The sequence below is a fragment of the Urocitellus parryii genome, chromosome 2 (assembly GCF_045843805.1).
Source record: "Urocitellus parryii isolate mUroPar1 chromosome 2, mUroPar1.hap1, whole genome shotgun sequence".
Classification (NCBI taxonomy): domain Eukaryota; kingdom Metazoa; phylum Chordata; class Mammalia; order Rodentia; family Sciuridae; genus Urocitellus; species Urocitellus parryii.
In genome coordinates, this window is record NC_135532.1 from 181,723,271 (window position 1) to 181,750,199 (window position 26,929).

Below are 26,929 nucleotides of genomic sequence, written 5' to 3' on the forward strand. Positions count from 1 at the left end.
CAAAACTGCCCCAGGGATGAGCTATGGCCATGACCAACTGAACAGAGGATGTGTATGGCTAATTATTAACAATCAAGGGGGAGAAATGAATTACAGTAGAGGGGGTAGAGAGAGAAGAGGGGAGGGGAGGGGAGGGGAGGGGGGATAGTAGAGGATAGGAAAGGCAGCAGAATACAACAGACACTAGTATGGCAATATGTAAATCAATGGAAGTGTAACTGATGTGATTCTGCAATCTGTATACGGGGTAAAAATAGGAGTTCATAACCCACTTGAATCAAAGTGTGAAATATGATATATCAAGAACTATGTAATATTTTGAACAAACAACAATAAAAAAGGGGAAAAAAGAATTCAACAATTTTAAATAAATCATTAACATTGAAACTAAAAAAAAAAAAAATCAAAACATACAAGGAAATAGAGACCCTGTCATTAGAGAGTGGAGAATAATGGATGTGCAAATATTTTTTTTTTAAAGAATTGACAATGAGGATGAAGAGGAAGGGAGAGAGAAAAACTGAATGGAAGGAAAGAAAGATGACAAGCATTCAGTCACAGATGTGCCTCTGACCTTGATGCCAGATTTCAATCATGGGATCCTTAAGGTTCACTCCAATATTCAGAGATACTCCAGGGGCCATTCTTTTACAAAATCAGCCTACTGGAGCCACCAGCACGTGGCCACTCCTTCACAGGGAGGACAGGAGGAAGCCAGGTCTACCAACAACAAATTTTCTGTCACCTTCCCTTCGGGAAACTCAGCTGTTACCCCTGTAAAATGAGGGGTAGTAACCTTAAAGATCATCTTTTATTTTTTAACCACCAATAATGCTCAAATCTATAATGACATTCCATAACTTGTCTGCCACTATCCTTGCCGCCCACCATCAATAGGACCAAACCCACCAGAGTGAGGTCAAGTCAGCATTTAAGCCAAATGGGTTAAAGTGGTTTGTATTGAGTATGTGGACACAAGCGGTCTCTTTGTTCACTGCTCTATTCAGAAAAGAAAGCAAAAACTACCCTACAGAGGCAAAAACAAACAAACAAACAAAAAAACTTCACTTTTTAATTTTATTTACCTACTTATGAATTATTTCTAACAAATTGCAACCTTTATAAAAAAATATTAAACTATACTCTTAAAAGCCTCTTGCAATTAAAACACAGGTCAAGTTGAATGAGAATGGCTATATAATAATACATAACAATACATATTTATTAATCTCTCCATCAATAAAATAAGAACCATAAACATAACCACCCCAGACATTGTTTGACAGTAGGATATGTAATTAGCACCCCATTTTAAGCAGCAGAGACATGTGATATCCAGAACTTCATTATTTGAAATAGGTAAAAAGCTGCTTTGAGTCAAGTAGCAGTAGAGCAAGCCTAGGCTTCTACCCACAGGGTCCTCCCTACCTTCCCCAGTAATGTACCTTGAAGCATGCCTGTAAAAGAGAGCTTGAGGACAACTGCTGTGAATGATCTACATCAAGTTTAGAGGACGAAATTGGTGTCTGAGAGCCACCCGGCCAATCAGTCCACACATAGGAAATATATACGTGTGTATGTACATACACACACATACACACACACTATATATATATATATATATATATATATATATATATATATATATATAGAGAGAGAGAGAGAGAGAGAGAGAGAGAGAGAGAGAGACATCCCCATAAAATCACCAGGAGTCATTAGTGTTTCCCTAGGAATCCTTTATATAACGCAATTACCAAGAAAAAATACAATTAGCAGATACGAGTTTTAAAAGATAGAGAAAAGATAAGATACCTTGGTTTTTTCATTAAGGAAATTTCATATCGGGGGCAGTCAAGAATATGCACAATAATTGAACATATAAATTAAACAGTTACTAAAATATTTTTCATCCTTACTGCACTGTGCAGTAGAAAATAAAACATGACAGGTAATTTTGCTATTGACTTTATTTTAAAACTTCAAGGAAGATCGTTTTCTTGTTTTGCATTTTGATAACACAGGTCTAATGAGTTGGAGTATGATACATTATTTTAAAAGCCACTTTACACATTTCCCAACATTTGGAATCTTAGTAGTTTGGCATTAACTTTATATATTAGCTCATCATTCTCAAAGCTTTTCTCCTTTGAACCCTTTCAATGACCTTTCAAAATGTTATTACCCAAGTAGTAAAACAAGAACAAGTGTTGAGTTCCTATACCAAGCAGTCCATGTTGTATAGCCAGAGCTGTAACACTAAAGAGATGCCATCCAAGTGGATGATGGGTGAGAAATTCCTGTAAACATCTATGGCTCTGCTTCTGTGTATCAAGCACCATTGATCAGGATGTGCAGATAAAGTATGCTGGGAAAGTGATTATAAATGATTAGCACAGAGAAAGGAAATCAGGCTCATGAGGTAATAGAACTAAAAACATGATTTACCTTGTCCGAGATAATAGTTCACTGAAGGTTCAGAAAGAGGTGTAAAACCTTGACACCTTGTGCTCTAAAACATCTTCTTCAAAGTAATATCTTGTAGACTACTTTAACTGGCTGCTTTAAGAACCCATGAAATAAAAAGTTACTCTCACTCCTTCTTCCAGATGAGAAAACCTATGGAAGAGAGGAAACAGGACACTGTCCACTGACTTCCAGTCTCACTGGTGAGACTAAACCAAAAAAACTACAGAAGGAGAAGAGCCCATCTTAAAGCCTTTCCAGAATGCAATATAGATAAGTAGTACAGAAATTCCAGGAAGGGGGAAATCAGAATGCCTTAGATACAAAGACACTGGAGACAAGAAGGGCCTCTGCTCCCATCTGTGCCAAAAGGAAACAAAGGACCAGAAAGCTTAAGTGATTTACTAATGATTAAACAGCCAAGTGATGACCATGGGACACTGAGTTCTGTATCAATGCTTCCTAGCCCCAGTCCTCCTACTCAAAATGTGCTGTCAGTGTAAGAACATAGTGTAGTAATTTTCCTAAGAAACTTAAACATGGGTCAAAGTCAGAATATTTAGGAGTGCTGACCCAGAAATGTGATGCTTGTTACCTGCCAGTGTAATCCCCAGAATCCTCTGTGGTAGACAGGGAGGAGGGTATGTAAGTAGAGGGAATAGACAAGCAGTTTCCTCAGTGTTTTGCCCCAGCTTTGCCATAGGTGACCAGGGTAACCCTGGGTACATTACTCTCCCTCTCTGAGCCTCTATACAGCAAAATAAGAGGTTTGGACTTGATCTCTTCATTTTCATCCCATATAAGAAGTACTGTTATTCTAACACATTCATATAAATGCAACCTATCTGATATTAACAAAGAACTTGAAGTATTTATAGTTTTGGTTTTGGGTTTTTCTTTTTCCTACTTCTAACCCCTTACTAGAACCAAATTACTCTATTTCTGTTTAGTTTAAACATTATTTTGATCATTGAAAAGACAGAACCCATACAACAGAAACTAATAGGATAGAATCTGACATACTCATTTCAAAAACAGGGCTATTGGTAACAATTGTGTAGAGGAAACGTATATTGTTTCGAAAGCCACTAGCTGTTTAGTGGATATGGAAATAGAGGTGAGAGTGACAGCATTTGAGCAAGAAGTCAGGAGAGGAATCCTCAAAATATAAGCTATGCCTTATCATGAAGGCTTAGAATGGGGGAGAGATGGGAGGAATTATCTAAAACCCCAGTAATCATATTTTTTGGTATGAAAAGGTGCATCAGATCCATTATGAGCATCCTCAATTTGAGCATCATTTTCTCTTGGCAAAATGTCCTGTTTCAAGGCAGTTCTGTAAAGATCCTACAAGCTAGCAGCATTTCTAGCCAGCTAAACAGTCTACCACACTGGGCCTGGGACAGTCACCTTGGGGACCTGGGCGGGGCCCTTAGCTCCTTCTGCAGGGCCACTGTTAGTAAAGGAATGCTTAACTTTAGGAAAGCACTTTCACAAGCACCTCACTGCATTTGCCCAGCATTCCTAGAGATTGGTAAGATTTTTATTCTTCTTGTTTAACAAAAGAGGAAAACAAAGATCAGAAAGAAAGAGAGACCCTTCTAGGGTCACTCATGTAGGAAATAAAATAATGACAATTTGGGACCCAAACATTGTGTTCCAAAGCTCTTGCACTTTGCTTGACATCCAGCTGAAAATGAAGAAGGGGAACAGTCCTGCCTGTAAGCCCAAACGGAGATTATAAGAGCGCATTAGGTCACCAAGAATTAGGTCATGGCTGTAACTATAATTAAAAAGGCAAGATCCAACATTTTCTTTCATCTTCTACTTCCCCATTTGGGATAGTTTTATTCACTTTTCCATAAATATTTATCAAATATTAAGAGTACAGGAACCAGAAGTTCAGGGAAGGAAGGAAGGAAGGGAGAAAGGGAGGAAGGAAGGGAGGGAGGGAGGAAAGAGAAGGGAAGGAAGAAGGGACTGAGAGAAAGGAAAATCAGTAATTCTCTGCCGTCCAAGTGCATACAGCTGCATTAGAGGCGCTAGTTTATCCACATATGGCCACATTAAAAGACAGGATACGTGTGGGTAAATATATGAAGCACACGATGTTAGAGAAAAAAAGAGAGGAAGAAGAAAGAGCGGCTAAATAGAGAAATTGGGGAGAGTGAGCTGCATGGGTGCAGTGGCGGTTGAGAAGACCTTGGATGGAGAAAAAAAATACTTAAGAAATTTACTATATGAGCATAAAGACATGAGAGGATTTCTACAACACCTGGGAGTACTTGGCAAATACAAGTGTTCTCTGAGGTACAAATAAGAGTAAGCGCAGACTCAGAGGGTCAGCTATGATCAGACCATTCAGGTGTGCAGACCCTAGGCATAGAAGGAGGTTGGCTCTGGTCCAAGGTACAGATCTCTAAAGAATAAACACAGTCACCGTGACGAAGGAGAGAGTGGGCAGGGGTAATTGTATCTTGGGACTTAGTGTTGATGTGGGAACAAACACAGGGTATGAATCACATATATTTTAAGCAGTGCACAGACAATTTACATTAACACTCTCAGCAGGAATTCCTATTTTTATGACAAAGGTTGCCATTGATAAAAAGTGAGTATAGAAACATATCGGGAAACTATTGATCCCACCATGATCAGGAATACGTGTGATTTCCACAACACGAGGAACAAGCATGGCTAGATCACACAAACATCTCCACCTTTGAACACAAAATTACAGATTAACAGACTGCAGTGACTAGTCTGTCACTTCACTAGATGGAGGCTGAAAAAAGTCTAAAGAGTGCAAGGAATGATGTTGTCTCAACCTCACTGTTTTTGTCCCAACTTAAAAATCCTCTCTCTCCTCCAAAATGCTGCTCATGCCCAACTGCAATCTTTCCTGACAAATATTTTCTTTTGCACTGGCTGTGGAGAGTCAAGTGACAATCAAAGGTCTGCTATTCACCTAGGGTCAGTTCAGTCCCCAGTCTATATAAAAGAAACAAGATGCAAAATAAAGGAATAACAAAATGCTAAATTATCCCTTCCACATTTCCTTCCCCACCTCTCCACCATTTTTACATGAATGCTTTATTTAAAATATGTCATACTTAAACCAGGTCGGGAGGCTCTACAGCCATATTCAAATGTTTTCAGTGCTGCAAAGCTTTCCACCTGTGTTTCAAACTCAAAAGTGAAATGTAGGCCCTACTAGATTTAAACAGAAAGGATTTAAACAAGCATGAGGTTTGACCAAGTCATATAATGTTACTTTCAGATTCTGCTTATGAAACAGGGGAATGTAAAACCAGCTCCAAAGCGGCATCTTTAAGACCAGGTGAAATCAAGAACTGGTATTTAAATGTCCATTAGAATGCTAAGCAGGCAGCAGCCCTTCTGTAAATGTTCACTGGTGATATGTTCCCTGAAATAGAGGATTATAAGATCATACCAGGTGATTTTTGAGGAGACCCTCATAATATGAAATGCAAAGTTTGTCTCAGGGTTGCTCTAGATTTCAGTAGCCAAAGGAAGTTCTTATAATAAGGCAAAGCTGGGGTAGCAAAGGGAAGCTGAGCATCCTCTGAAGATAGAAGCATCTCAGATGCCCATTAAAGGGGCGCAGTCTTAGCTTTTACCCTCTGATTTAACAGTTTAAACACATGAAGGCAGGGTCTAGTCATCTGCATTTAATAAACCTTCTGTGCCTTTCTCAATTCTTTTCCATAATAAATTTAAAATCTGCTGGCCTAAAATTTGGCTGCCTGTTGTTAATTCAAGTGCTAACAACAATTGGAACAATTTAATTAAAATCCCACAACTCTGAACACATTTAAGAATTCTTTAGTAATGTGTTCTAACCCAGTTCCCAGGGACAGGGAAAATACTTCTCTCTCATTCGACAGTTCTGCGTTCTCACCCACAGTGCCAGAAAAGCAAACACAATCTACTTCACTTCTCCTCATTTGTAGAAATGGCAAAGATGTTTACCACCTCCAAGGGGTGCTGTGAGTTTCCATTTATTGGTGTTTATAAGTCTACTGAGTGTTCTAATAAATCAACTATAAGTTGGTATTATTCATAGCACCCTGTTGGAGCTTAATACATATTCAATTAAAAAACAATGACAACAATACAGCAGTATCCACAAATTAGCATTAATTATACCAATGCATTATTCTCACCCTACTCCCACAATTTTATCAAAGAAGAGTTGCTTATGTATGTTGACTGTATGTATACCCTCTCTCCTGAAAGAGGAACAATATTGCTGTTATCAACATTTCCTCTAGTAATGTTCACATCATGCTTGCCTCAGAGTTTCTGATTTTTTGGAGGATTTTCCTGTGTGATAAACACTAAGTCAGGAAGCAAACTCATCTCCCCTGAAGAAAGTCAGAATCCTGCAAAGCATCCTGAATCCTTCCCTTTTCCAGGACCCTTCCTTTCCAAGTAGCCCTTCCCCACATTCATGGGAAGAACTTCAGTTCAGGCTTTGTCTGCCCCCATGGACTCCTGAGGTTGACCCCAATCCCTGCTACCACTGCCTCTTTTGTTTGGTCATGTCCCACTCTAGTAAAACAACCCTAAGTGCAGATCACATCGTGTTCACCAGGATAAGTCCCTCTGTTGTTTGCTGATGATAACTAATACATCTCTGGACCAGGAAAATCCCCCCAAAAGTCATCATAAGTCCAGAAGAGAAGTCATTCATTGATTGGAATTGATGGACTGGATGTTAGACAGGGAGAATTTCGCCAAGGAGAGACAGTCAGGCAGAAGGAACAGCTAAAGGAAAGGGTTCCAGTGATGCATGTCTGTCTACCTAACTCTGGCTTCAGTTTCTCCATAGGGCATCAGTCTGGTGCTGGTCAAAGCCACATTGCCACTCCCACCCCTGCTTTCCCCACCCACTGTCTCGCTGAAGCACCAGAACATATCTTGCTAAACTACATTTTGCTGACTCCAGTCTCCTGTTCTACATGAGGCCGTGACATGCATAGCTGAGGTTGAGGAATCTGTGCTTAGTTGGTTTGAGGTTTCATCAAGAGAAAAAGGGGAAACTTATGTGATTTCACTGAGTAACTATTTTCACTACAAAAAAAAATTCCCATATTTATTTTTCCTCTTTTCTGAAATGGCACTAAGGAAACACATGCCAGACTGCCACGAACAGGGACTGTACTTTCCAAACAGTAGCAAGGACTAAAAATAGAAAAGCCTGATTTGCTCAAGATGTATATAACTTCCTCTCCCATTTCCTTCCCAACACCCTGACACAGAGAACAGAAGTGGTACATGTTGAACCCTTTGCATGCTTACAGCAATGTCAAAAGCATCCCAAAAGGTTATACATATGATACACTTAGCATGGTCTACTCCCAGAGAATTCCTATAGCAGAGACAAAGAATGATTCAGTCAATCAATCAATGCACAAATATCAACCAAATAGCTACTCTACCTTCTTACAATGGAATAAGGACTATGGGTGACACAGGAATATTGAGTAGTGATCCAAACTTTAGGCAATGGCTAAAAGGGAATCTAACAAGAAGATAATGGAAAGAGTACAGGTTAAGAAATCCAGAAACCTCTAATTGTGGTTGGGGTACAGCTCTCCTAGTAACTATGTCACTCTGAATTGTTTACTCAAGAAATTTGGGCCCCAGTTTCTTAACCACAAGAATGATTGCCTGGATAAGGAGTACTCAAATCTAAGCCTCTATGATTAATGAAATTAAATGATTTTTCAGAGGTCTCCAATATGCTATTTTGTGATTCTTATTTTATGAAAATCAGTCTGGTGACAAGATTGATGTACATGAAATAATTTCATCATTCCACATTGAGGCATATATTAAGTGGCAGGAAAAATCAAAGAGCATTAAATGATTTATCAACTGATTCATAGTAGACTTCACTATGAACTAGATATTGCTGGATGTACTATATTCATTATCTTAATTAATTCTCAAAATAAATTTCTATGAAACTGTTATTAATATTCTCATTTAGAATGCAGAGTTAGGAAATGCATTGGTAAGGAACAGAACAGGACTTCTTAGAACTAAACCTTGGTCACGTTGCTGTACCACATGACTCAGTCAAAAGAGTAAGGATGCAGACAAGGACAAGGAAGAGCCAGTGGAAGGCTGGCTCACATGAGGAAGAACGTGGCAACTGACTTAGGGCTGTTTAAAAATGAATGAGTACTTATCAGTTAAGAGATAAGGATGCTTCAGACAGCAAGGAAGAAACAGGAAAATTAACTCTACATATAGAACTGACAAGGAGACATCCTCCAAAGAGCAAAAAGATTATATAGGGAACAGATTGGGAGATAAGTTATGTTGTGCAGGGTGAGATAGGTCATGGAGGTCTGAAAACTCGACCAAGAGAAGAAATTTAATGTGGTAGGCAATAAACATCCACAAGGAAAAAATAACAATTTTGAATTATTAATTGGTTAGGGATATGCAGCCGGAATGTAAAAAATGATAGAATTAAGGCCATGAGTCATCCGTGATCTGGAGAAGGAAGAAGCTCAGATGATGGGCAAGAAAACAGACTGGAGCAATCCTGAGAGGGATTTTTAAGCCAAAAAGTCCTTTTGGTGAATATACTCAAAAAGAAAGTCATATCAACACTGAGCACAGATTTTACACTTTGTGACACCAGAAAATATGCTGCTACTTCTAAATGAAGATGAGTAGCATTTGGGACACACTGAACTGGCTTTCCCTGTGGAACTAGCCTATGGATAGGGATTATGGTTCCTATCAAAGAACAAAACCGTGCCAAGAGTCATAGCTAATTCCAGTTATCAGATCAACAAAGGTTAGAATTCTGAATTCTCCTGAGAGAAGCCAGAAGGGCACAGGGAGAACTAAAGTGGATACCTATATGTAGGGACAGGAAGAAAAAAAAAGGAGATCTGGTTAAAGGGGGGGTGGGGTGGGGGTGGAGAGACATAATCAGATGCAGGAGAGGAATCCAGGAAGCTCAATACAGTGAATATCAAAAGAGGAAGAAGAGATTCTGAGAATATGGCAGCAAAGGATGGAACAGAAGTCTGTCTCCCCACCCAGACAACCACTGCATTCCATTGCACTGCCATAGCCTCTGTGATGTGACTATTTTGGAACGCTGGAGTTAATTGAAAGCTTCCACCTTCCAGGGGAAAGTCTTAGATGGTAAACTGGTTCATTTAGGTCAATTTCAGCTCTTGGAACTGTAGCAGCTATCTATCCCCTATCCCTCAGTCCCTTGGCAGGCAACTGTTCCTGTGTTCCTGGAGCAGCCAGCATATATCCCACAGGAGTCAGGGTGCGCAAAAAAGAACCTTGTCTTCCAAATATCAGGGATTTATGCTCTGATCATTGGCCATTGCTTCTCATCAAAGATGTGAAGAAAAAGAGGCAGTTGTCAATATTTTGCCCATCTCACTCTAACTGACATGATTTCCAGGGGACTTAATCAGTCACCCCCTTTCTTTTTTCCCCGGCATCTTTCACTTTTTCCTGTTTGGGAACCAAACACTGATGACTAAGACATTCAAAACGAATTGCATATATGGAAGAAATGACAGTTACCACACATATCCAGGGAAAGGCAGAGGCTCAAAAAATACCTAAAACATTAAATTTCCACCTACGGTTGATTCTTGACATGGGGGTGGGGGGATGGGGGTGGGATCGAGAAAAACAAAAAGCAGCAAAGCCTACAAAAAGGGAAAAATCTGATTTCCAGATTTACCTCCTGATTAGTTATAAATGTACTTTTTTTTTTCAATGAAAACAACAATAATCACTAAACATACAAAAAATAAGAGAGAGTATGGCCAATTCAGAGCAAAAAATTAAAATGGATAGAACCTGTCCCCCAAAAAAGATTTTATGGTAGTCTACTTGACAAAGACTTTAAAACTACTATCCTAAAGATGCTAAAAAAAAAATCTAAAGAAAGGGACTTTTTAAAGTATTAATAAAAGGAAAATATTAACAAAGAGAAAGAAAACTTAAAAAGAAATCCCCAAAATTCTGGGAGTGAACAGCACAGTTAATGATAAACAATTTCACTAGAGGAATTCAAAATAGATTTGAGCACATAGAAGAGTCAGGGTACTTGAAAATAAGTCAATGCAAAATATCAAGTCTCAGAAATATAAAGAAAAGGGATTAGAAGGTAACTCAGTTGGCAGAGCACTGGCCTTGCATACAAAAAGTTCTGGGTTCAATCCACAGCACCACATATAATAATTAAATAAATGTGTTTAAAACGATAAAAAAGCAAAAACAAAAAAGAAAAAAAATTCTCCCAAAACACAAAAGGCTCACCGCCCCCCCCCCAAAAAAAGAAAGAAATAGGAAGAAAAGACTGAGGACAACCAAATGGTACCAAAGGTACCCATGGGACAGTGGAAGTACAGGAAGCAGACCAACATATGTACTGTGGGATTTCAGAAAGATGAGAAAAAGAAGAGTAGAAAGAATATTTGGGGGGAAAAATGGACAAAGCCATCCCAGGAAGCTTGAAGTTGATATAATAAGAGACAATTACTGAGATACCTCAAAAACTGTTGAAAGAATGACAAAGGCAAAGAATATTTTTTGTATTTTTGTTTGTTTATTCTAATCAGCAGAATGCATTTCAATTCATTGTAAACAAATGGAGCACAACTTTTCATTTCTCTGGTTGTACACACTGTAGAGTGGCACCACACGTGCAGTCATACACGTACGTGGAGTAATGGTGTTCATCTCATTCCACCATCATTCCTGCCCCCGTGAAGGCAAAGAAATTTGAAAGCAGTAAGAGAGTATACTTACTCATCACATATAGGGGAGCTTCAATCAGATTATCTTCAGATTTCTCATCAGAAATTTAAGAGGTTAGAAGAAAGTGGGTTGATATATTCAAAGTGAAAAAAAAAGAAAAAGAAAAACCTGTCACTGGGAGCTGTGGTGCACACCTGTAATTCCAGCAACTCAGGAGGCTGAGACAGGAGGATCTTGAGTTCAAAGCCAGCCTCAGCAAAAGTGAGATACTAAGCAACTCAGTGAGACCCTGTCTCTAAATAAAACAAAAATAGGGCTGGGGATTTGGCTCAGTGGTCAAGTGCTTCTGAGTTCAATCCCTGGTACCCCCTCCCCCCAAAAAATCTGTCAACAAAGAATCCTATACCAGATTTTTAAAAAAATGTCCTTCAGCTGGTTGCAGAGGAACACCTGTAAACCCAGGGACTCAGGAGGCTGAGGATGGCAAATTCGAGGCTAGCCTTAGCAACTCAGCAAGACCCTGAGCAACATGGCGAAACCCTGCCTCAAAATAAAAAAAAAAAATTTAAAAACTGGGGGGCTAGGGATGTTGCTCAGTGGTTAAGGACCCCTGGTTTTAATCCCTGGGACCAAATAAATAAATAAAAAGTCCTTTAAATGTCAGGAAGAAATTATGACATTTCCCCCCAAACAGAAAAAAGATCAGAGAGATTGTTCCAACTAGACCTTTCCTGTAAGAAATGCTAATAAGATCTCTGAAAGATGAAATGAAAGGTCACCAGATAGTAACTGAAAGACTTACAAAGAAATAAACTTGTCAGACTGCTTGTGGTGGTGCACACCTATCCTAGGTACTCAAAAGGCCAAGGCAGGACGATGGCAAGTTCAAGGCCAGCCTGGGCAACTAGCAATACCCTCTCTCTAAAGAAAACTTTAAAAAGGAATGTAGCTCAGGAGTAGAGTGCTTGTCTAGCATGTGTGAAACCCTCAATCCTAGTACTACAAAGCAAGAAAGAAAAAGGAAGGAAGGAAGAGAGAGAGAGAGAGGGAGGGAGGGAGGGAGGGAGGGAAAGCAAGCAAGCTGGAGGGAAAGGTACATCTCACTAAGGGTACACATGTGGACAATTATAAAAGTATTACCATAACAATTATGTGTAGTTTTTTGTTTTCTATACTACTTAAAAGATTAAAATATTTTTAAAATTAATATTGTGTTCTTGTACAAATATGTAATAAATTCCATCGTTATGTACAACTATAATGCACCAATAAAAAATATGAAAAGAGAAAATAAATAAGTAGTCTGAAAGCTAATTATTGTGGCAAATGAAGGAATTTCTTTCCCCAAATAACACAAGAACATCCTCCTTTAGCTAAATATAGTTAATCCTGACTCTCACATGAACCAGTCACTGAATGTTGAGAGGAATAGAGGGGTAGACACAGTATAGAACTGCGGACTCCTATAAATACAGCTTAAAAACCCAAAGGAAAAGATTACTAAGTGCAAAAAAAAAAAAATGAGAATGGAATCAGATTTCTCACCTCCAAATACTTACTGGTAAATTATAATAAAAGATAGTTCAAAATAATTGTAGAATATTAAGGCAAGTGAAATTTGGTTCTACAATTCTACTTGTAGCCAAACAATATTTAAGAAAATATAAGTCATTTCTATTACTCACATAGCCATCAATAAAATTACTTAATGAAGTCCTGCGGTAAAAAAAAAAAAAATGAACATAAAAGGGAAAAATCTGGATGATAATACTGGAAAAAGAAAACAAAAAAGTATAATGAAGTAAAAGCTATGACTGAGCTATTACTAATGTGGTTGTACAATTTAGCATGAGAACTTTCTTAAAAGAAAGGTGTTCAAGGCAGACATGATGGCACACAACTGTAATCCCAGCTTCTCAGGAGGCGGACACAGAAAGATCATACATCTGAGGCAAGCCTCTGCAACTTAGTGAGATCCTATCTCAGAATTTTAAAAAAAATAACAAGTGCTCAAGGGAAAAGTGCCCAAGGTTCAATCTCCAACCCTATATCCCCCAAAAAAGTTACTACAAAGTTGAAAATATTATAACATACTCAACAAATATTTTTTTATTGAATCTTTATCGTTTAACATAGCAGTTGAGTTCATCCCCACAAACTCATACATGCATGGAAATCGATTTCAGTTCATGATTCCCTCTTTTCCCTCCCTTCTCTCATTCTACTCTATTGTTTTAATAATATTTGAGGTGAGGAAGGGAGAACACCACCACTCAGTGTCAAGTATTGGGTATTGGGAATGGGGGTATATATGCAGATCATCACCTTTCCTTGATAAAGTAACATGTAAAAACATTTATTTATTTATTTATTTATCTTGCATTACTTTTTATAAGTTAAAAATATGCATTACTTTTTCATGAGTAAAAAAAAAAATAAAATAAACATATGTCAATCTTGATGTAACCACTAAAAACTTCCAAGGATTCAGAGTCATCTGCAGTTTCACTTTAGTTGGGCAAAGGAAAGTTTCTGTAATACACAAGTGCAGAAAATTACTTCCTACCCAGAAACTGAGAAGCTAAAGCAGAGCTAACCTCACTGTTATCCCAGTGTACAACAGGATTTCCCCATGAGACATTCTTTGTATAATGATTAATCTTTCACCACAGAAAGCAATGCGTCCTAGATTACTTTAAGGTAATGGGGTTGATAAAGTTGGGCATGTATGTATACACATAATCCACTATCAATCACAGAATGCTCTACCATGTTCAATAAATCATTTTTGAAAAATAAGGAAAAGGGGCTAGGGGCATGCCTAGCATACCTAAGGCCCTGGGTTCAATCCCCAACACTGCAGAAGAAGGAAAAAGGAGGAAGAAGAGTGGAGGAAACAGTGGGGCAATGGGAAGATGAAAGAGAAGAAGAAGAAATAAGTTCAAAATTCTAAATGAAACACTGGAACACCCCCTGATTGACTCTAGACCTACTATTGTCAGAGAGAAAGACATTTTGACAAGTACAGACACCAAAATTTCCCTCTCTTCTCATCTGAATACCCAGATGATTCAGTGTAAAAAGCAAACAGGAAACTTTGACATTCACTTCTAGGAAGTCACACTGGGCAGAGCCAGGAGCATACCAGCAAACCCGTCAGGCCTTGCTAAACACACGGTGACCTACATACACGAACCATAAAAGTAGAAGATCATCACAAATGCAAGCTGTTGCTATCGCTGCTGTTGCTGCTACTGTTGCTGCCAGGATTACAAACTACAAATCAACTAGTGCTTGCTCATCCAAAAGGAACCAGGTGAAGGGCCATGGAGAAATATGCGACTTAATCATTCTTTTGGTATGTTCTTGTGGGTCAAGATATCCTTGCATTCTCAATTCAAGAAAGAAGCAGCACCTCAGAGAGCATTCAATCTTTTGTTGACCACTTTTTGTTCTTGCTAGGGCAACAGGTCTCTGCCTTGAATTCTAGCTGTAGTCACCTGGATCTCCTTTTATACCCAGCCTTGTCCTTCCTCATCACATTGCCAGTCAGTAGAAGACATGCTGTCTATGAAAAGAATTGTCCAAATCATACAAAGCCAATCCAGCTTGCCTCTTTCTGTGCACTTCTGAATACAAGTGGCCATGGCTGTGGGCCAAGTTCTTAATTGTTCAGAAATGTGTAAAATAGGTAAGTAGAAATGTATTCTGAAATTGATTGAAATATATTAGCAATGATCATAAGCCACCATTCACCATACACATACATGAACTTCAAATGGGTTCCACAAAAACAGGACTGAATTGGCTTTAAAACTTTGGGAGGCTGCCTTTAAAATAAATTATGTCAGAGGATTCCCTTCCTTTTTCTTTCTTTTCTTTTTTCCACTAATTCTGGTCATAGCTTATGTTACTCTGTTCTCACCTTGTTCTTAGAAAAATCACCTTCTTTCTGAACCTTTATTGATTAATTCCTTGAGGTACATAGTACCCACCTCTCTCCCTCCTGGTTGGACCTTTCCTTTGACTGCATTTGCATCATTATTTAGGAAGACGGGAAGAAGATCAGTATCAGGAAATCTTAAAAGGACAAATTTCAGTCTCATAAGAAGAGAAATTTAATATTTTGAATAACCACTGAGGGACAAAAATATCTGGTTTTCTGAGGTAGACAGACGGGTTCCACGAGCAGAAGCAACCATCCTGTCTCAAAGGCTGGACGAGGAAAAATGAAAACCAAAATTATGTAACAGTGGAGAGCAGATGATTGAAACAAGCTTCAGGGCAGGTCAAAACAGGAGAGGAAGAGTTGTGAGTCATTAACTGGACACCATGGAGAAAGCGCTGCAAAACTGTCACCTGAAAGTGAAGCCATCCTGTGTCCCCAAGGATCTCAGGTAAGTCCCCAAGGATCTCACGAAGTCAATCAGGCAACTCAGAATTGTTTGCATGGGGCTTCCTGCCAGTATGATACATTTTGTTTTATGGTATGTTAATAGCATCACTTGGCACCTAACAACAGACTGGAGATGTCACCCTTATATTTAAAATAATAACAAACACCTGCATTAAATTGTAAGTACTTTCAGAACAAAAGTAAATTCCACAGCTGAATGTTCAAGGCCTCTCACACTGACTTTGTGATTTCCTTTCTCTGTGTTTTTATTCTTCTTACTAAGAAAGAAATAAAGAAATAAAGAAGGAAGGAAAGAAAGAAAGAAAGAAAGAAAGAAAGAAAGAAAGAAAGAAAGAAAGAAAGAAAGAAAGAAAGAAAGAAAGAAAGAGAGAAAGAAAGAGAGAAAGAAAGAGAGGGAGGGAGGGAGGGATGGAGGGAGGGAGGGAGGGAACCACTCCCCTCATCTGAAAATTATGGCCCTATCTAACCATCAAAGTTCAGCTGAACTGAAATTGTTTCCAAGAACCTACTTTCATTTCTCCAATCATAGTTAATTTATTTCCCTACCACTAATACAGAACTTAAATTGTGCTTCTAATCAAAGCATCATAACTGAGGCACAATTTGTCATGTCTTTATTTAAAAATGTGTGTGTGTGTGTGTGTGTGTGTGTGTGTTCTTTAAGCCTTGATTCTAGGTACTATCCATCTCCTATTCCTCAGCATTATCAATCCTGTAAGAGTCATTCATAAACATTTTGTAAAATAGAAAGAAAATATTGTAACAATAGAAAGGGACTTGAATGTGGGATCTCTGAATTTCTTACAAACCTGAAATTCTCTGAGACATTCTCCTGCTGTGCAACTCTCCTAAGTAATACCTGTCCAAGGTCTGGCTGAAAATAACAAAAAAATTGTCAACTTTGGCATCGAAACCAACAGAGGCTAACTCAGTCCCTAAAATTGAAGAGTTGAGGTCCCAAACTTTTGAGGTCAAATTCAAAGGCTAGGAGCCCTAGCATTGGCATTTACATCTAGAAGGTATTGAATTTACACTGAAAGAATTAAGAACAAATGAATGAATAAAGTGACTGCTAATGGATCACTCAAACCTCATAGACATAGAGGCCAAAATTGCTCCTGACAAAAAAGCAAACCAAAAAAAATCTTGTTTTTCAAGATTCATCTCTTCCCCCAAAAAAATAAGAACCCTCAAAACAAAAATAAACACTTACTTGGCCTTTGCAAAAGGAAAAAAAAAATGTGTACAGCATATAGAAAATAATGTGTTGCCAGACATGGTGGCGCAAATCTGTAATCCCACAGGCTCAGGAGACTGAAGTGAGAGGATCACAAATTCAAGGCCAGCCTCAGGAATTTTAGCAAGGCCCTAAGCAACTTCATGAGATCCTGTCTCAAAATTTAAAAGTGGGAGGAGTGTGGCGGGGATGAAGCTAAGGGGTAAAGCACCTCTGGGTTAAATTTTGAAAAACAAATCAAGAGTGTCAAGCAAAACTCCAGTAGCACCTATTCTTTCCAGATAAAAGCATGTATCCCTCCTACTCTGAATCTCAGAGCCTAACAGCTTGAAAGAGAACTAAAGCAAAACCAAGCATAGGGACCATCTGGTACAAAGGTCAAGGCCAAATCCAGTAAAAACTGAAACTAGAGGGTCTTCTCTTCCTTGGTTCTTAGTTTCCCCATGGCCAAAAAAAGGGGGGGGAGAGAGTTAATTCATTCAGTTAGTACTTAAAAGGGCCATATCTAGATGCTTGGAGCCAGGGTTGGACTACATGATCTGAAGGTCCCTTTCAGCCCTGAATCTCTTATAATTCTCACAGTCACACTTAGTAGACATACTTTTGGCTCTGAGCTGAAAATATGGTTGGAAACATAAACAGTGTTGCACATAAAAACACACATCCACCAGCTATAATCTGGACTTGGCAACAGGAGGTTTCACCAGAACTGAGAGAAAAAGGTGCAAAGTTTTCTCCCATGATACATCACTCCAGACTATATCACAGCTCATATCCAAAGGTGGGGTGAGCATGCCCAGAGCCACTGGCACACCCAAGTCACCACTACACAAGGGAAGGGCATGTCCATTTTCTTTTTTAACTTGCCAACAATTTTCCATATGAAGAGTCTCAAAAATAACACTCTCCCTACCAGATTTGTCCTTTCCATTTGGCAAACCCTACGCTATTTTTTTATCTTTCTCCCTTCTGTTTTACACAGAACATAAGCCAACATGGCAACAGGCTTTTTGTTTATTTCCTTCCTCTTCAAAAACAAAGCCATGGCTTGAGTACATTCCTCCAAACAAAGTCCACACAGAAAGAGACTTTTTGTCTTTTTGTCATTTTATGAAAGCCCCATGAACAGGACAAGGATGCCCACTTTCACCACTTCTATTCAACACAGAACTGGAAGTCCTAGCCAGAGCAATTAGGCAAGAGAAAGAATTTAAAAACATCCTAATTGGGAAAAAAGGAAGTCAAATTGCCCCTGTTTGCAGACTGTATGATCATATATAGAGAAAATCCTAAATACTCCACAAAAACTATTAGAATTTACTTAAAAATTCAGTAACATCACAAGAAGCAAAAATCAACATACAAAAACAGTAATTTTCTTAATATGGCAAAAGCAAACTATCTGAAAAAGATATCCCACCTTTAAAAGTCAAAAAATAAAATAAAATACCTAGGAACAAATTTTAACCAAGGAGGTAAAAGAGTTCTACAATGAAAACAATGACATATTGATGTAAGAAATTAAAGAAGACTATACAAATAAATAGGAAGACATCCTGTATTCATGAATTGAATGATTTTTTTTTTTTTTTGTGGAACCCACTAGCAAAGCCTTAATATATTTCTTGGTATTATTAGTTTCACATGGTAATATTTACTAGAACATCAAAATATCTGTTTATCCATTTCAACTTAACAATTTCAAATTTATTTGTGTCTTTTCATTGTGAAAAGTAGGTATATTTATATGTATATCTACCTTTTTGTAATTATGAGGAAACTGGGTCTACATGTGACCTGCTCAAAATCACTCAACTAGAAATAAGATGCTCAACTAATTTTCAAAAGCAAGTCTCTCTCATTAAGTCAACCTTTAGAAGTAAAAATTTAAAATGCAACAGAATAGTTTTCATAACAATTCAGAAGAGAAAAATGAATAAGTCAATTTTTAAATCATGCATATTTAATAACATTCAAAGAATCATCACCAACAAAATAAGAGCAAAGATACATAAAAAGCAAACTCAGGTTTTATGATTTTTTTATTAAAGATAGCTGTGTAAGAAAACTCAAACATTATTTTTATTTACAAAGGTTCTGCTGCATAAAATACATATGAACTCTGTAGAACTCTTGTCATCACTGGTATCTGATCTTTGTGGTAGCTTACAACAAAATAAATACAGGAGATATATATACTAATATATAGAGTGACATATAAATGACACATGTATACATGTGTGTATATACACACATGCAAAAAAATATAATAGCATTGAAAAGATCTAGAATTAAAACTGAATTGGAACTTACTGATTACAACTGGAACGTACTAATTTCAATGGATCGATGCTATTTAAAGTTTCTTCTATTAACATTGATTACATGAAAATATACTCCCTAAGAAATCCCTATGATCTATTCCCTGCTCTTCTCCTTCAAAGCTCTAGGACATTATTGACCATATACACACTATAGAAAGTCACATCCCCTTCACTCTTTCCCTTGGCAGGTAGTTCGCTCAACTTATATCACAATGCATATAATTTGTTCATGTTCACTAGTCTACCAACTTGTAAGTTACAGAAGGCAAGCTGTCTTTATTTTCAATTATAGATTTTCTAGTACTTAAATAATGCCCAAATAGGAACACAAAATATTTCTGGAATGAATGAATCATTTCTTCCTTTATCTCCTCCAACCAGAAATTTGGGAGAAAGAAAACAAGACCACAGATGAAACCATATAAACAGTTCTTTTCTATGGCTTTTTCTCCTTTACACTTCTTACAGGAAAATTCAGACATATGGACATGTAGACTAAATAACAGAAATGACCATGCACCCAACAGTTATCAAATCACAGCTAATCTTATTCTCACCCATGTTGTCATTCAGAAATTTTCTACTCTTATTATTTTGAAGCAAATATCAGACACTGTTACATTACATCTCCCAATACTTCAGATATTTCTCTAAAAGACAAGGGCTCTTAATTTTTTCCTCAATATGTCTATACTAATATCACCATACCTAAGAACAAAATAGTAATTCTATAATTTTATTAATTATCTGTCCTTATGTAAATAATATATTTGGATTAAATGACATGTCACTCACCTGTCCCCTATGATCACAGTCTGCAACCTACTTTTAGTGTCATTTCTATGTCCAGCCCTGAGTTTCTTTGCAATTTACAAGCTCTAGAGTACAACACCTATCTATATATGCATCCCTAAAATTACCCACAAGACAAAACCTAAGGATTTTTGTTGTTACTTTTGTTAGAAGGATGTTGCTGACCAACTTGGATCCACAGTGACCAAAAAGATCCTTAAAATATCAGACTTACTCATTGAAATGCAATGTTTGTGGATAGAGGGAGTCGGGAAGGCAATAAAGAAGGCCCAGCTATGTGTTCCTGGGATAACAAGAAAATGTAGACTTCTCAAACAGCATTCCTAAAAAATTGCTTTGGGTTTTGAGACAAAATTAGTAGTTAAAAGGATTTCCAGGGCTTCAAAGTGTAAGCCAGCAGAAATCTGAGAAGCTTGAGTTGGGCATTTTGCATTAAAGTGCCTTGGTTCCTTATAAGTTGCAAAGCCCTCTATAGGCTCTGGATAAATGTTTATCTACCACAGAAACAATTACTGAATTCATGAGCTTCCTTCTAGTTCATGAGTGCAACCACAGCTCCTACCTGCACTTTGAAAGCACCATCATCAAGGGGTGGTGGAGGAGGAAAGTTTCCAGAGCCAGATGGAAGGGCACCAGGATCATCTAGAGGTGGAGGTGGTGGTGGGAGAAAGTCGCCTGCAGAAAAGAAACACACACACAAAGTTAAAAGGGATGCAATTTCATAATACTCTTTAAAAATATATATTTGCTGACATTTTACTCTTTCATAATTGGCTTTGACACATAATTTTTTGCCTTATATAGCAATTATTCCCTATCTTAGCTCTCCTCACTTTAATTAATAGCCTTAACTTTCAGAGGGAGGACAAGATTTGATATTTAGAAGTGGCATAAAAGCTAGTCTAGAGGGGTCAAGTACATTTAGCAAGAGCAGGGGATGTGCTTTGTTTGGGGGATGAGGTGACTAAATTATATAAGACATGGAGCTTGACCTCAGTAAATTTTTAATCAAGTACAAGAGGGAAAAAAAAAAACATGTATACAAGTAAGAATGATACAAGATACAATTTACGAAGAGTATAAATAAACTTCTGGAAAATAACATAAAATAAAACTTATATCCAAGTGGAGGAACAAAGGAGGCTGACTGGATCCTATAATAGCCCTGCACATTGTGGATGTAGATAGCAAGTCCACTCTAGGCAGAAAGGGGGATATAGACATACAAGGAAAAAAAAATCAGGGCACAGAGAATTAAAAAGCAAGGTATAACCTACCAAAACCACAAGAATATAAAATAGTGTTACTGGGTGATAAAAATTAGAAAAGTGATGAATAACTAAGTGGGATACAGATGGAGCAGAGTGTCAATTTTATCATGCACCCAAGGAATTCTGAGGCAGAAACACTTGGTTACAATATGATTTACTAAAGTTTAAGTATATGCAGAACAGATGAGGAGAAATTGGAATAAGAAACATCTGATTTAGAAAATACAATCCAAGAAGGAAGTAATGAGGCTCAAGAGACCAAGAAATCCATCTCTGACCAACAAGAATGGTGGTTGAAACACCAGATCTCATCTGTAAAATTTGAGGTACAAACATATATCTAAGAGCTGTATGGCTCATAGTATAGAATCTCTTAAAATAGATTTTGAAAAAAAAATTTTACTGGGAAAACAGAAATTTCCTTTTTAAACAGTCTTTCTATTTTTTCTCTTCCTTTTAAAAATAATGTTTTTGATGTGTTGGGGAAGTATTCTCCTCTATTTATAGATCAGTAGCATATCCTTGCATTTCAGCTTTTCAACATTTAGCTGTAGGGCAGCAGTCTCCATCATTAAAATGAGTTGTTTTTGTATAGTAGCAAAGTATCTCAACTTAGGCATTTGGAGAAAGAGTCTAAGAATGGTAAAAGGGACACCATGGAAAGACAGTGAGTTTGGTTGTTCTGACACCCCTTTGAAATTGTTCACTAGGCCTTCATTAGCTTTACAAACAACACAGTTAGAATTTGAAGAGTAGCTAACAGCTGCCAAGTCTAACACCCAGTGAAATTCGGTCATCTCCGAATCTGACCATGCACCCAGGCAACGTACTAAGATAACTTTCTTACACTATCTCTCATTCACAGGACACCCCCCACTACAGGAATGGTTCCCAAAGTTCAGAACTCATCAGGATCTATGAAAGGTCTTGTTAAAATACAGATTGTTGAATGCCCTCTTATAATTCATCAGGTTCTGCTACGTTATACAGAATCATCACACCATCAGATAATATCAAAACTAAAAAAAAAAAAATCCTGGAGATGGTATTATAAAAAGAGAAACAAAGGTCAATAAAAGTCACATGAATAGTCCAAAATGCAATAGCAAATTACGTGTTGGAATGAAAAGTACAACTGCCCGTCTCTGAGGTCCCTTCCAACTGTATTCTTCTTTGCCCTATTTTTGTAATAGGACATAAATATTGTGAAGCACAGATTGATGATAGTCTTGGGAGGGTGAAAAGGAAAAGAGAATGTACTTTTCAAAAAGAAATAAGTTGAAAACAACAGTGATCATAATTCTAGGCAACATAGATAAATTTTTTAAATCCCTAATGATAACCTCATTATAATTTTCTTCTTTAATTGGATCAGTTATTGAGTCAGACAGAAGTTTTCTGCTCTTCAAGCTCAACTGCCAAAGACTTCTTATCATAGCTTTTAAAAACTTATATTTTTAAAAGACATGGAAGAAAGGGTAAATAACTAGGAAACTAATACAAAATGAAAGAGGGAGAGAAAATGGGTTCTTTGGAAGAAAGCGTGAACTACTGCAGATAGCTCGGGCCTTTCTATCAATGATGCTTTTCTATTTTTATCTCCATTTTTATTTCCTGCTAACTATAAAATAAATTGTTGATTTTGATAGTACTAATTTCCTAACAGACAATGCCATTTAAAAGAGGGGCTAAAATTAAGATTAGTGATGACAAAGAAATGAAAAATGTTTGAGGTGATAGAAATGCTAATTATCCTATTTTGATCTTTCACACACACATGTATGTGTGTGAAAAACTCTTAACTATCTTAAATCAAACTGTTATGCGAATTCTAACTTATAGCTCACGATTTTAATAGACAAGTGTTATTTGTGTAATGATGTGTATAGATATATGTATGTACTATCAGGAAGAAACTTTGGAATGGATTCCAAAGCAACTGACAATGGCAACTTGCCTCTAAGAAGCTGAATTTTGCAACTGAGGAATAACAGTGGAAGGAAAATACAAACTTTTAACTTGTCAATTATTTTATTCATTTGTACTTTTTTCCCCTCCTACTGAGCCAAAGGGGAGCGCAGTACCTTGTCTTTTGCCCTTGAAGGGATCTAAAACTTGCATTTCAAGCTTGGTGCCCAGCATTCTCAGGGGGTTAAGAGACAGCCCTGAGTTCGTTGGTACAGCAGTTCAACTCTCCTTTGTAGTTTTCAAATAACACAAACACACAAAACAGAGATTTTCAGTACCTAGAAATGTGTTATTTCTAAATGTTCAGTTGATAAAGTTTTAAAACCCACCAGGAAATGCTGTAATATGACAAAGGCTAAGAGAATAAGTGAGGATAAGTGCCATTTTATCCATCACTTCTCAGCCTTCTCAACCCATCGACTCCAATGGTTGTAACTAAAAATATGAAAAAAATTGCTCTGATTTATCCAGTTTGTTGTATCTATTAAGAGACAAAGTCCTTTCAATGCTCTTTTCCCATCCCACTTCTGTTGGTTTCCCTGACAAGGTAAAGGTTTGCTAATCCAACTGATCCAGACACTACTGTAAGAACCTCAGTTGTATTTCACTTTTATCTTTTGAGACAGAGCCCTGCTATGTTGCCCACCTTGGCCTTGAACTTATGATCCTCGTGCCTCAGCCTCCTTAGTAGTTTTGATTAAAGGCATGCAACAGTGTGCCCTGCAGATCCGTTTAAGAAGTACCCAGAAAGGGCTCTTTCTTATACTTCTTCAGACCTATGCAGCATCCGGTTCCCAGGAAAACCAAGCCAGCTATTGTTGGGAATATTTTTGTTGACCCCAAATAGGTAGATAGGGGCCTCGAGCCAGATCCTTTAGGGATGCAGCTCACTGAGCATAGAGGCTTCCAAGACACAGTGGTGAGAAGAAGAGATGGGATAAAACATCTCTCTGTTCCTAAAGCCAAAACCTGCATACCATCTCAGTACAACCACAGATCTCTGTCCCAGAGGGAGATCAACACTCACAGAGCTATTAATAAAGCAGTGCCTAGATTCCCCTTTTACCCTGTTCTTTGAGTGTGCAGTTCCTGTGAGTGTTCTCTAGGAGAAGTGCTCATTATCAGGGAAAGGCTGGGCATTCATGGTTACCTGTCCTCACTGCCACCAAAACAGCAGCTCACACCCCTTAAGCAATGTACCCTCCGATGAACTAGAAGCTTTGTGACCTTTACATTTAGTTTTCATGCATACATCTTTAGAAATTCCAAACTTTTATTATACATGACTATGTACTAGGAGAACTAACCTTTCTATCATTCTTCCATTTTTATTTCCTACTGTTTATCTAAAAAATAAATTGTTGATTCTGATAGTACTTAATTTCTAATAGACAATGACATTTAAAAAGGACCAAGATTAAAAATAATGATAACAAAGAAATGAGGTGATAAGCTAATTATCCTATTTTTGCTATTTCCTACACATGGACATGTACAAAATGTCACATTGTACATTACTATAAATTTGTACTATTATGTCAATTAAATATAATAAATAATTTTTAAAATAGTGATGAAACACAGAATTGATGATGGTACAGGGAAATCAGAACTCATATTCCTAGCTAGAGCCCAAGTAATATTAGATAGAACTTTCTTCAAGAAAACTTGCCAGAGGGTATCAAATCCTCAAAAATGTTTATGGATTTAACTCAACAATACCACTTTAAATAAATTATCGTACAAAGAAATAACTGAAAATTTTGCACAGAAGCATGTTATGGAAGCTTCATCACAACACAATATAATAGAAAAATCAGAATGCTCATCAATATGGTATTTGTTATAAAATATATCGCATCTGATTACACAGTGGATAATTATGTAGTCATCCAAAGAATGAAGTTCATCTACATCTGTCACCTGTTTATTCATTGAGTACCTTTTATGTGACAGGTATAATTCAAGACACTGGAGGAGAAAAGAACAAATAAAAATTAATTAATCAATCAATAAAACAGAAAGTGTTGCCCACAATTACACCATAGCAGGAGGAAAAGGATGATTAAAAATAAATAAATAAAACATACTGAATATCAAATGGTGATGAGCACCATAAAGAATTCAAAACAAGGAAGGGAGACAGAACTGCTAGGGTGGTAGTAGGATGTTGCAATTTTAAAGAAAAGTGTTGAGAAATGCCTCACTAAGGTGGTATTTGGGAAAAGACTTAAATCTAGTGAGGGAGTGAGTCATGGAGTATCTGGGGGAAGAACATGAAAAACTGATGTATTATCAAGTGAGGAAAAAGTGGTCTACTGAATAGCTTATAACATGGACTCAAATTTCTATAAACCTTTATATTAACAGAGATTGTCTATCACTTATGGTATAATAAGTGTTGTTTTGAATTGCTTCTCCTTTGACTTAATTACTATACAATAAATGTGAATTACAGCCAGGCATTATTTTTTAAGAATCAAAAGGAAGATACTTTGAAATGAATTGCAGAATCTAGGCAAACCCAGTGTTTAATTTTAATGCATCACTATATTTACCCAAGCCAAAATTTAATGTGCTGTCATCTTTCTAAATAACTTAGCTTGAAATGCTCTTTGAGATTCTCAAATTAAAAGCAAGAATTATTATCTTTAAAGTGGATGACGTCTCTGATTTTAAATCGGACAATTTCACTCCATTTTTAGTTCACACAAAATCTCTGAGACTTCACTGAGTTCAACAGTCCTCTTCAATGCAGAAGGGTATTAAATGTACAAAGGGGAAACACCTTAGTGTACCACATCTATGTATACTGTATTTCTCTATCACACAGTGCTTTCCATTTATTGGATAACAGATTCAATGTCTCAGTCAAAAACATTGAATGTATTTCAAAAAACACAAAGGGAGGGGGAAAAAAAGGAGACAAGTCTGGTTCTGAAAATGGACTAGAACCAAGTAGCAAAACATAGTAACTGCTATTCAAACAACAAATCACTTTATATTTTTGGACTTCCCAAAATGAGCATTCAAAATGGATAAGGCAATGTGTTGAGCCTGATGCATCAATCCTGTAACAGCTACTGAGATATCATCAGCCCCCGTAAAAAAAGTGAAATTCTCCTCATTTAAAAACAATGAATTTAAAATTTAAAAATTCATGTTGCGGACAGAACAAAAGGCGAGATCCCAGAGACACAAACTCAAACAAAACATAATTTACCACTCAAAAAAGAAGCTGCCAAAGAAATACCAGTGTCCTGACAGAATCTTCTGAAAATATCCCTTTGATTTAGAGACAGGATATCACCTGGTGGGGTCCATTGAGGATAGAAGCTTACTTCCCTTCAAAGATGGCCTGGAGCTAGAGGTTGTGTGGTTTCACAATGAAACACTGTAAATGGGTAATTTAACTTATTTCAATCCCTGCTGTAGAAGGCTGTAGAGTGAGCCATCCTTATCCAATGATGGATGTTGTCCAATGACAACACATTGCTCCTCCCTGCTTTAGCTCTAGTATAGCAGATATTCTGCTCTTAGTTTAATTGTGTTGCTCTTGTTTTCTCCTGCTAGACTATCATCTTTGAGATTTGGCTTCTTATTGTGATGATCCCTACCTGGAGCACATAGAATACATAGGAGGTGTTCAGCATAT

General features: G+C 37.3%; 1 protein-coding gene across 1 annotated transcript in view; it reads right to left on the minus strand.

The window, feature by feature from the left end:
- The window catches only part of Lpp (LIM domain containing preferred translocation partner in lipoma), a 633,514-nt gene that overhangs the window by 326,430 nt on the left and 280,155 nt on the right, over window positions 1-26,929 (minus strand). Inside the window, exon 5 of the mRNA XM_026389376.2 lies at window positions 20,598-20,710. Within this exon, the coding sequence (XP_026245161.2) occupies window positions 20,598-20,710 (113 nt within the window). The remainder of the gene's footprint in view (window positions 1-20,597; window positions 20,711-26,929) is intronic.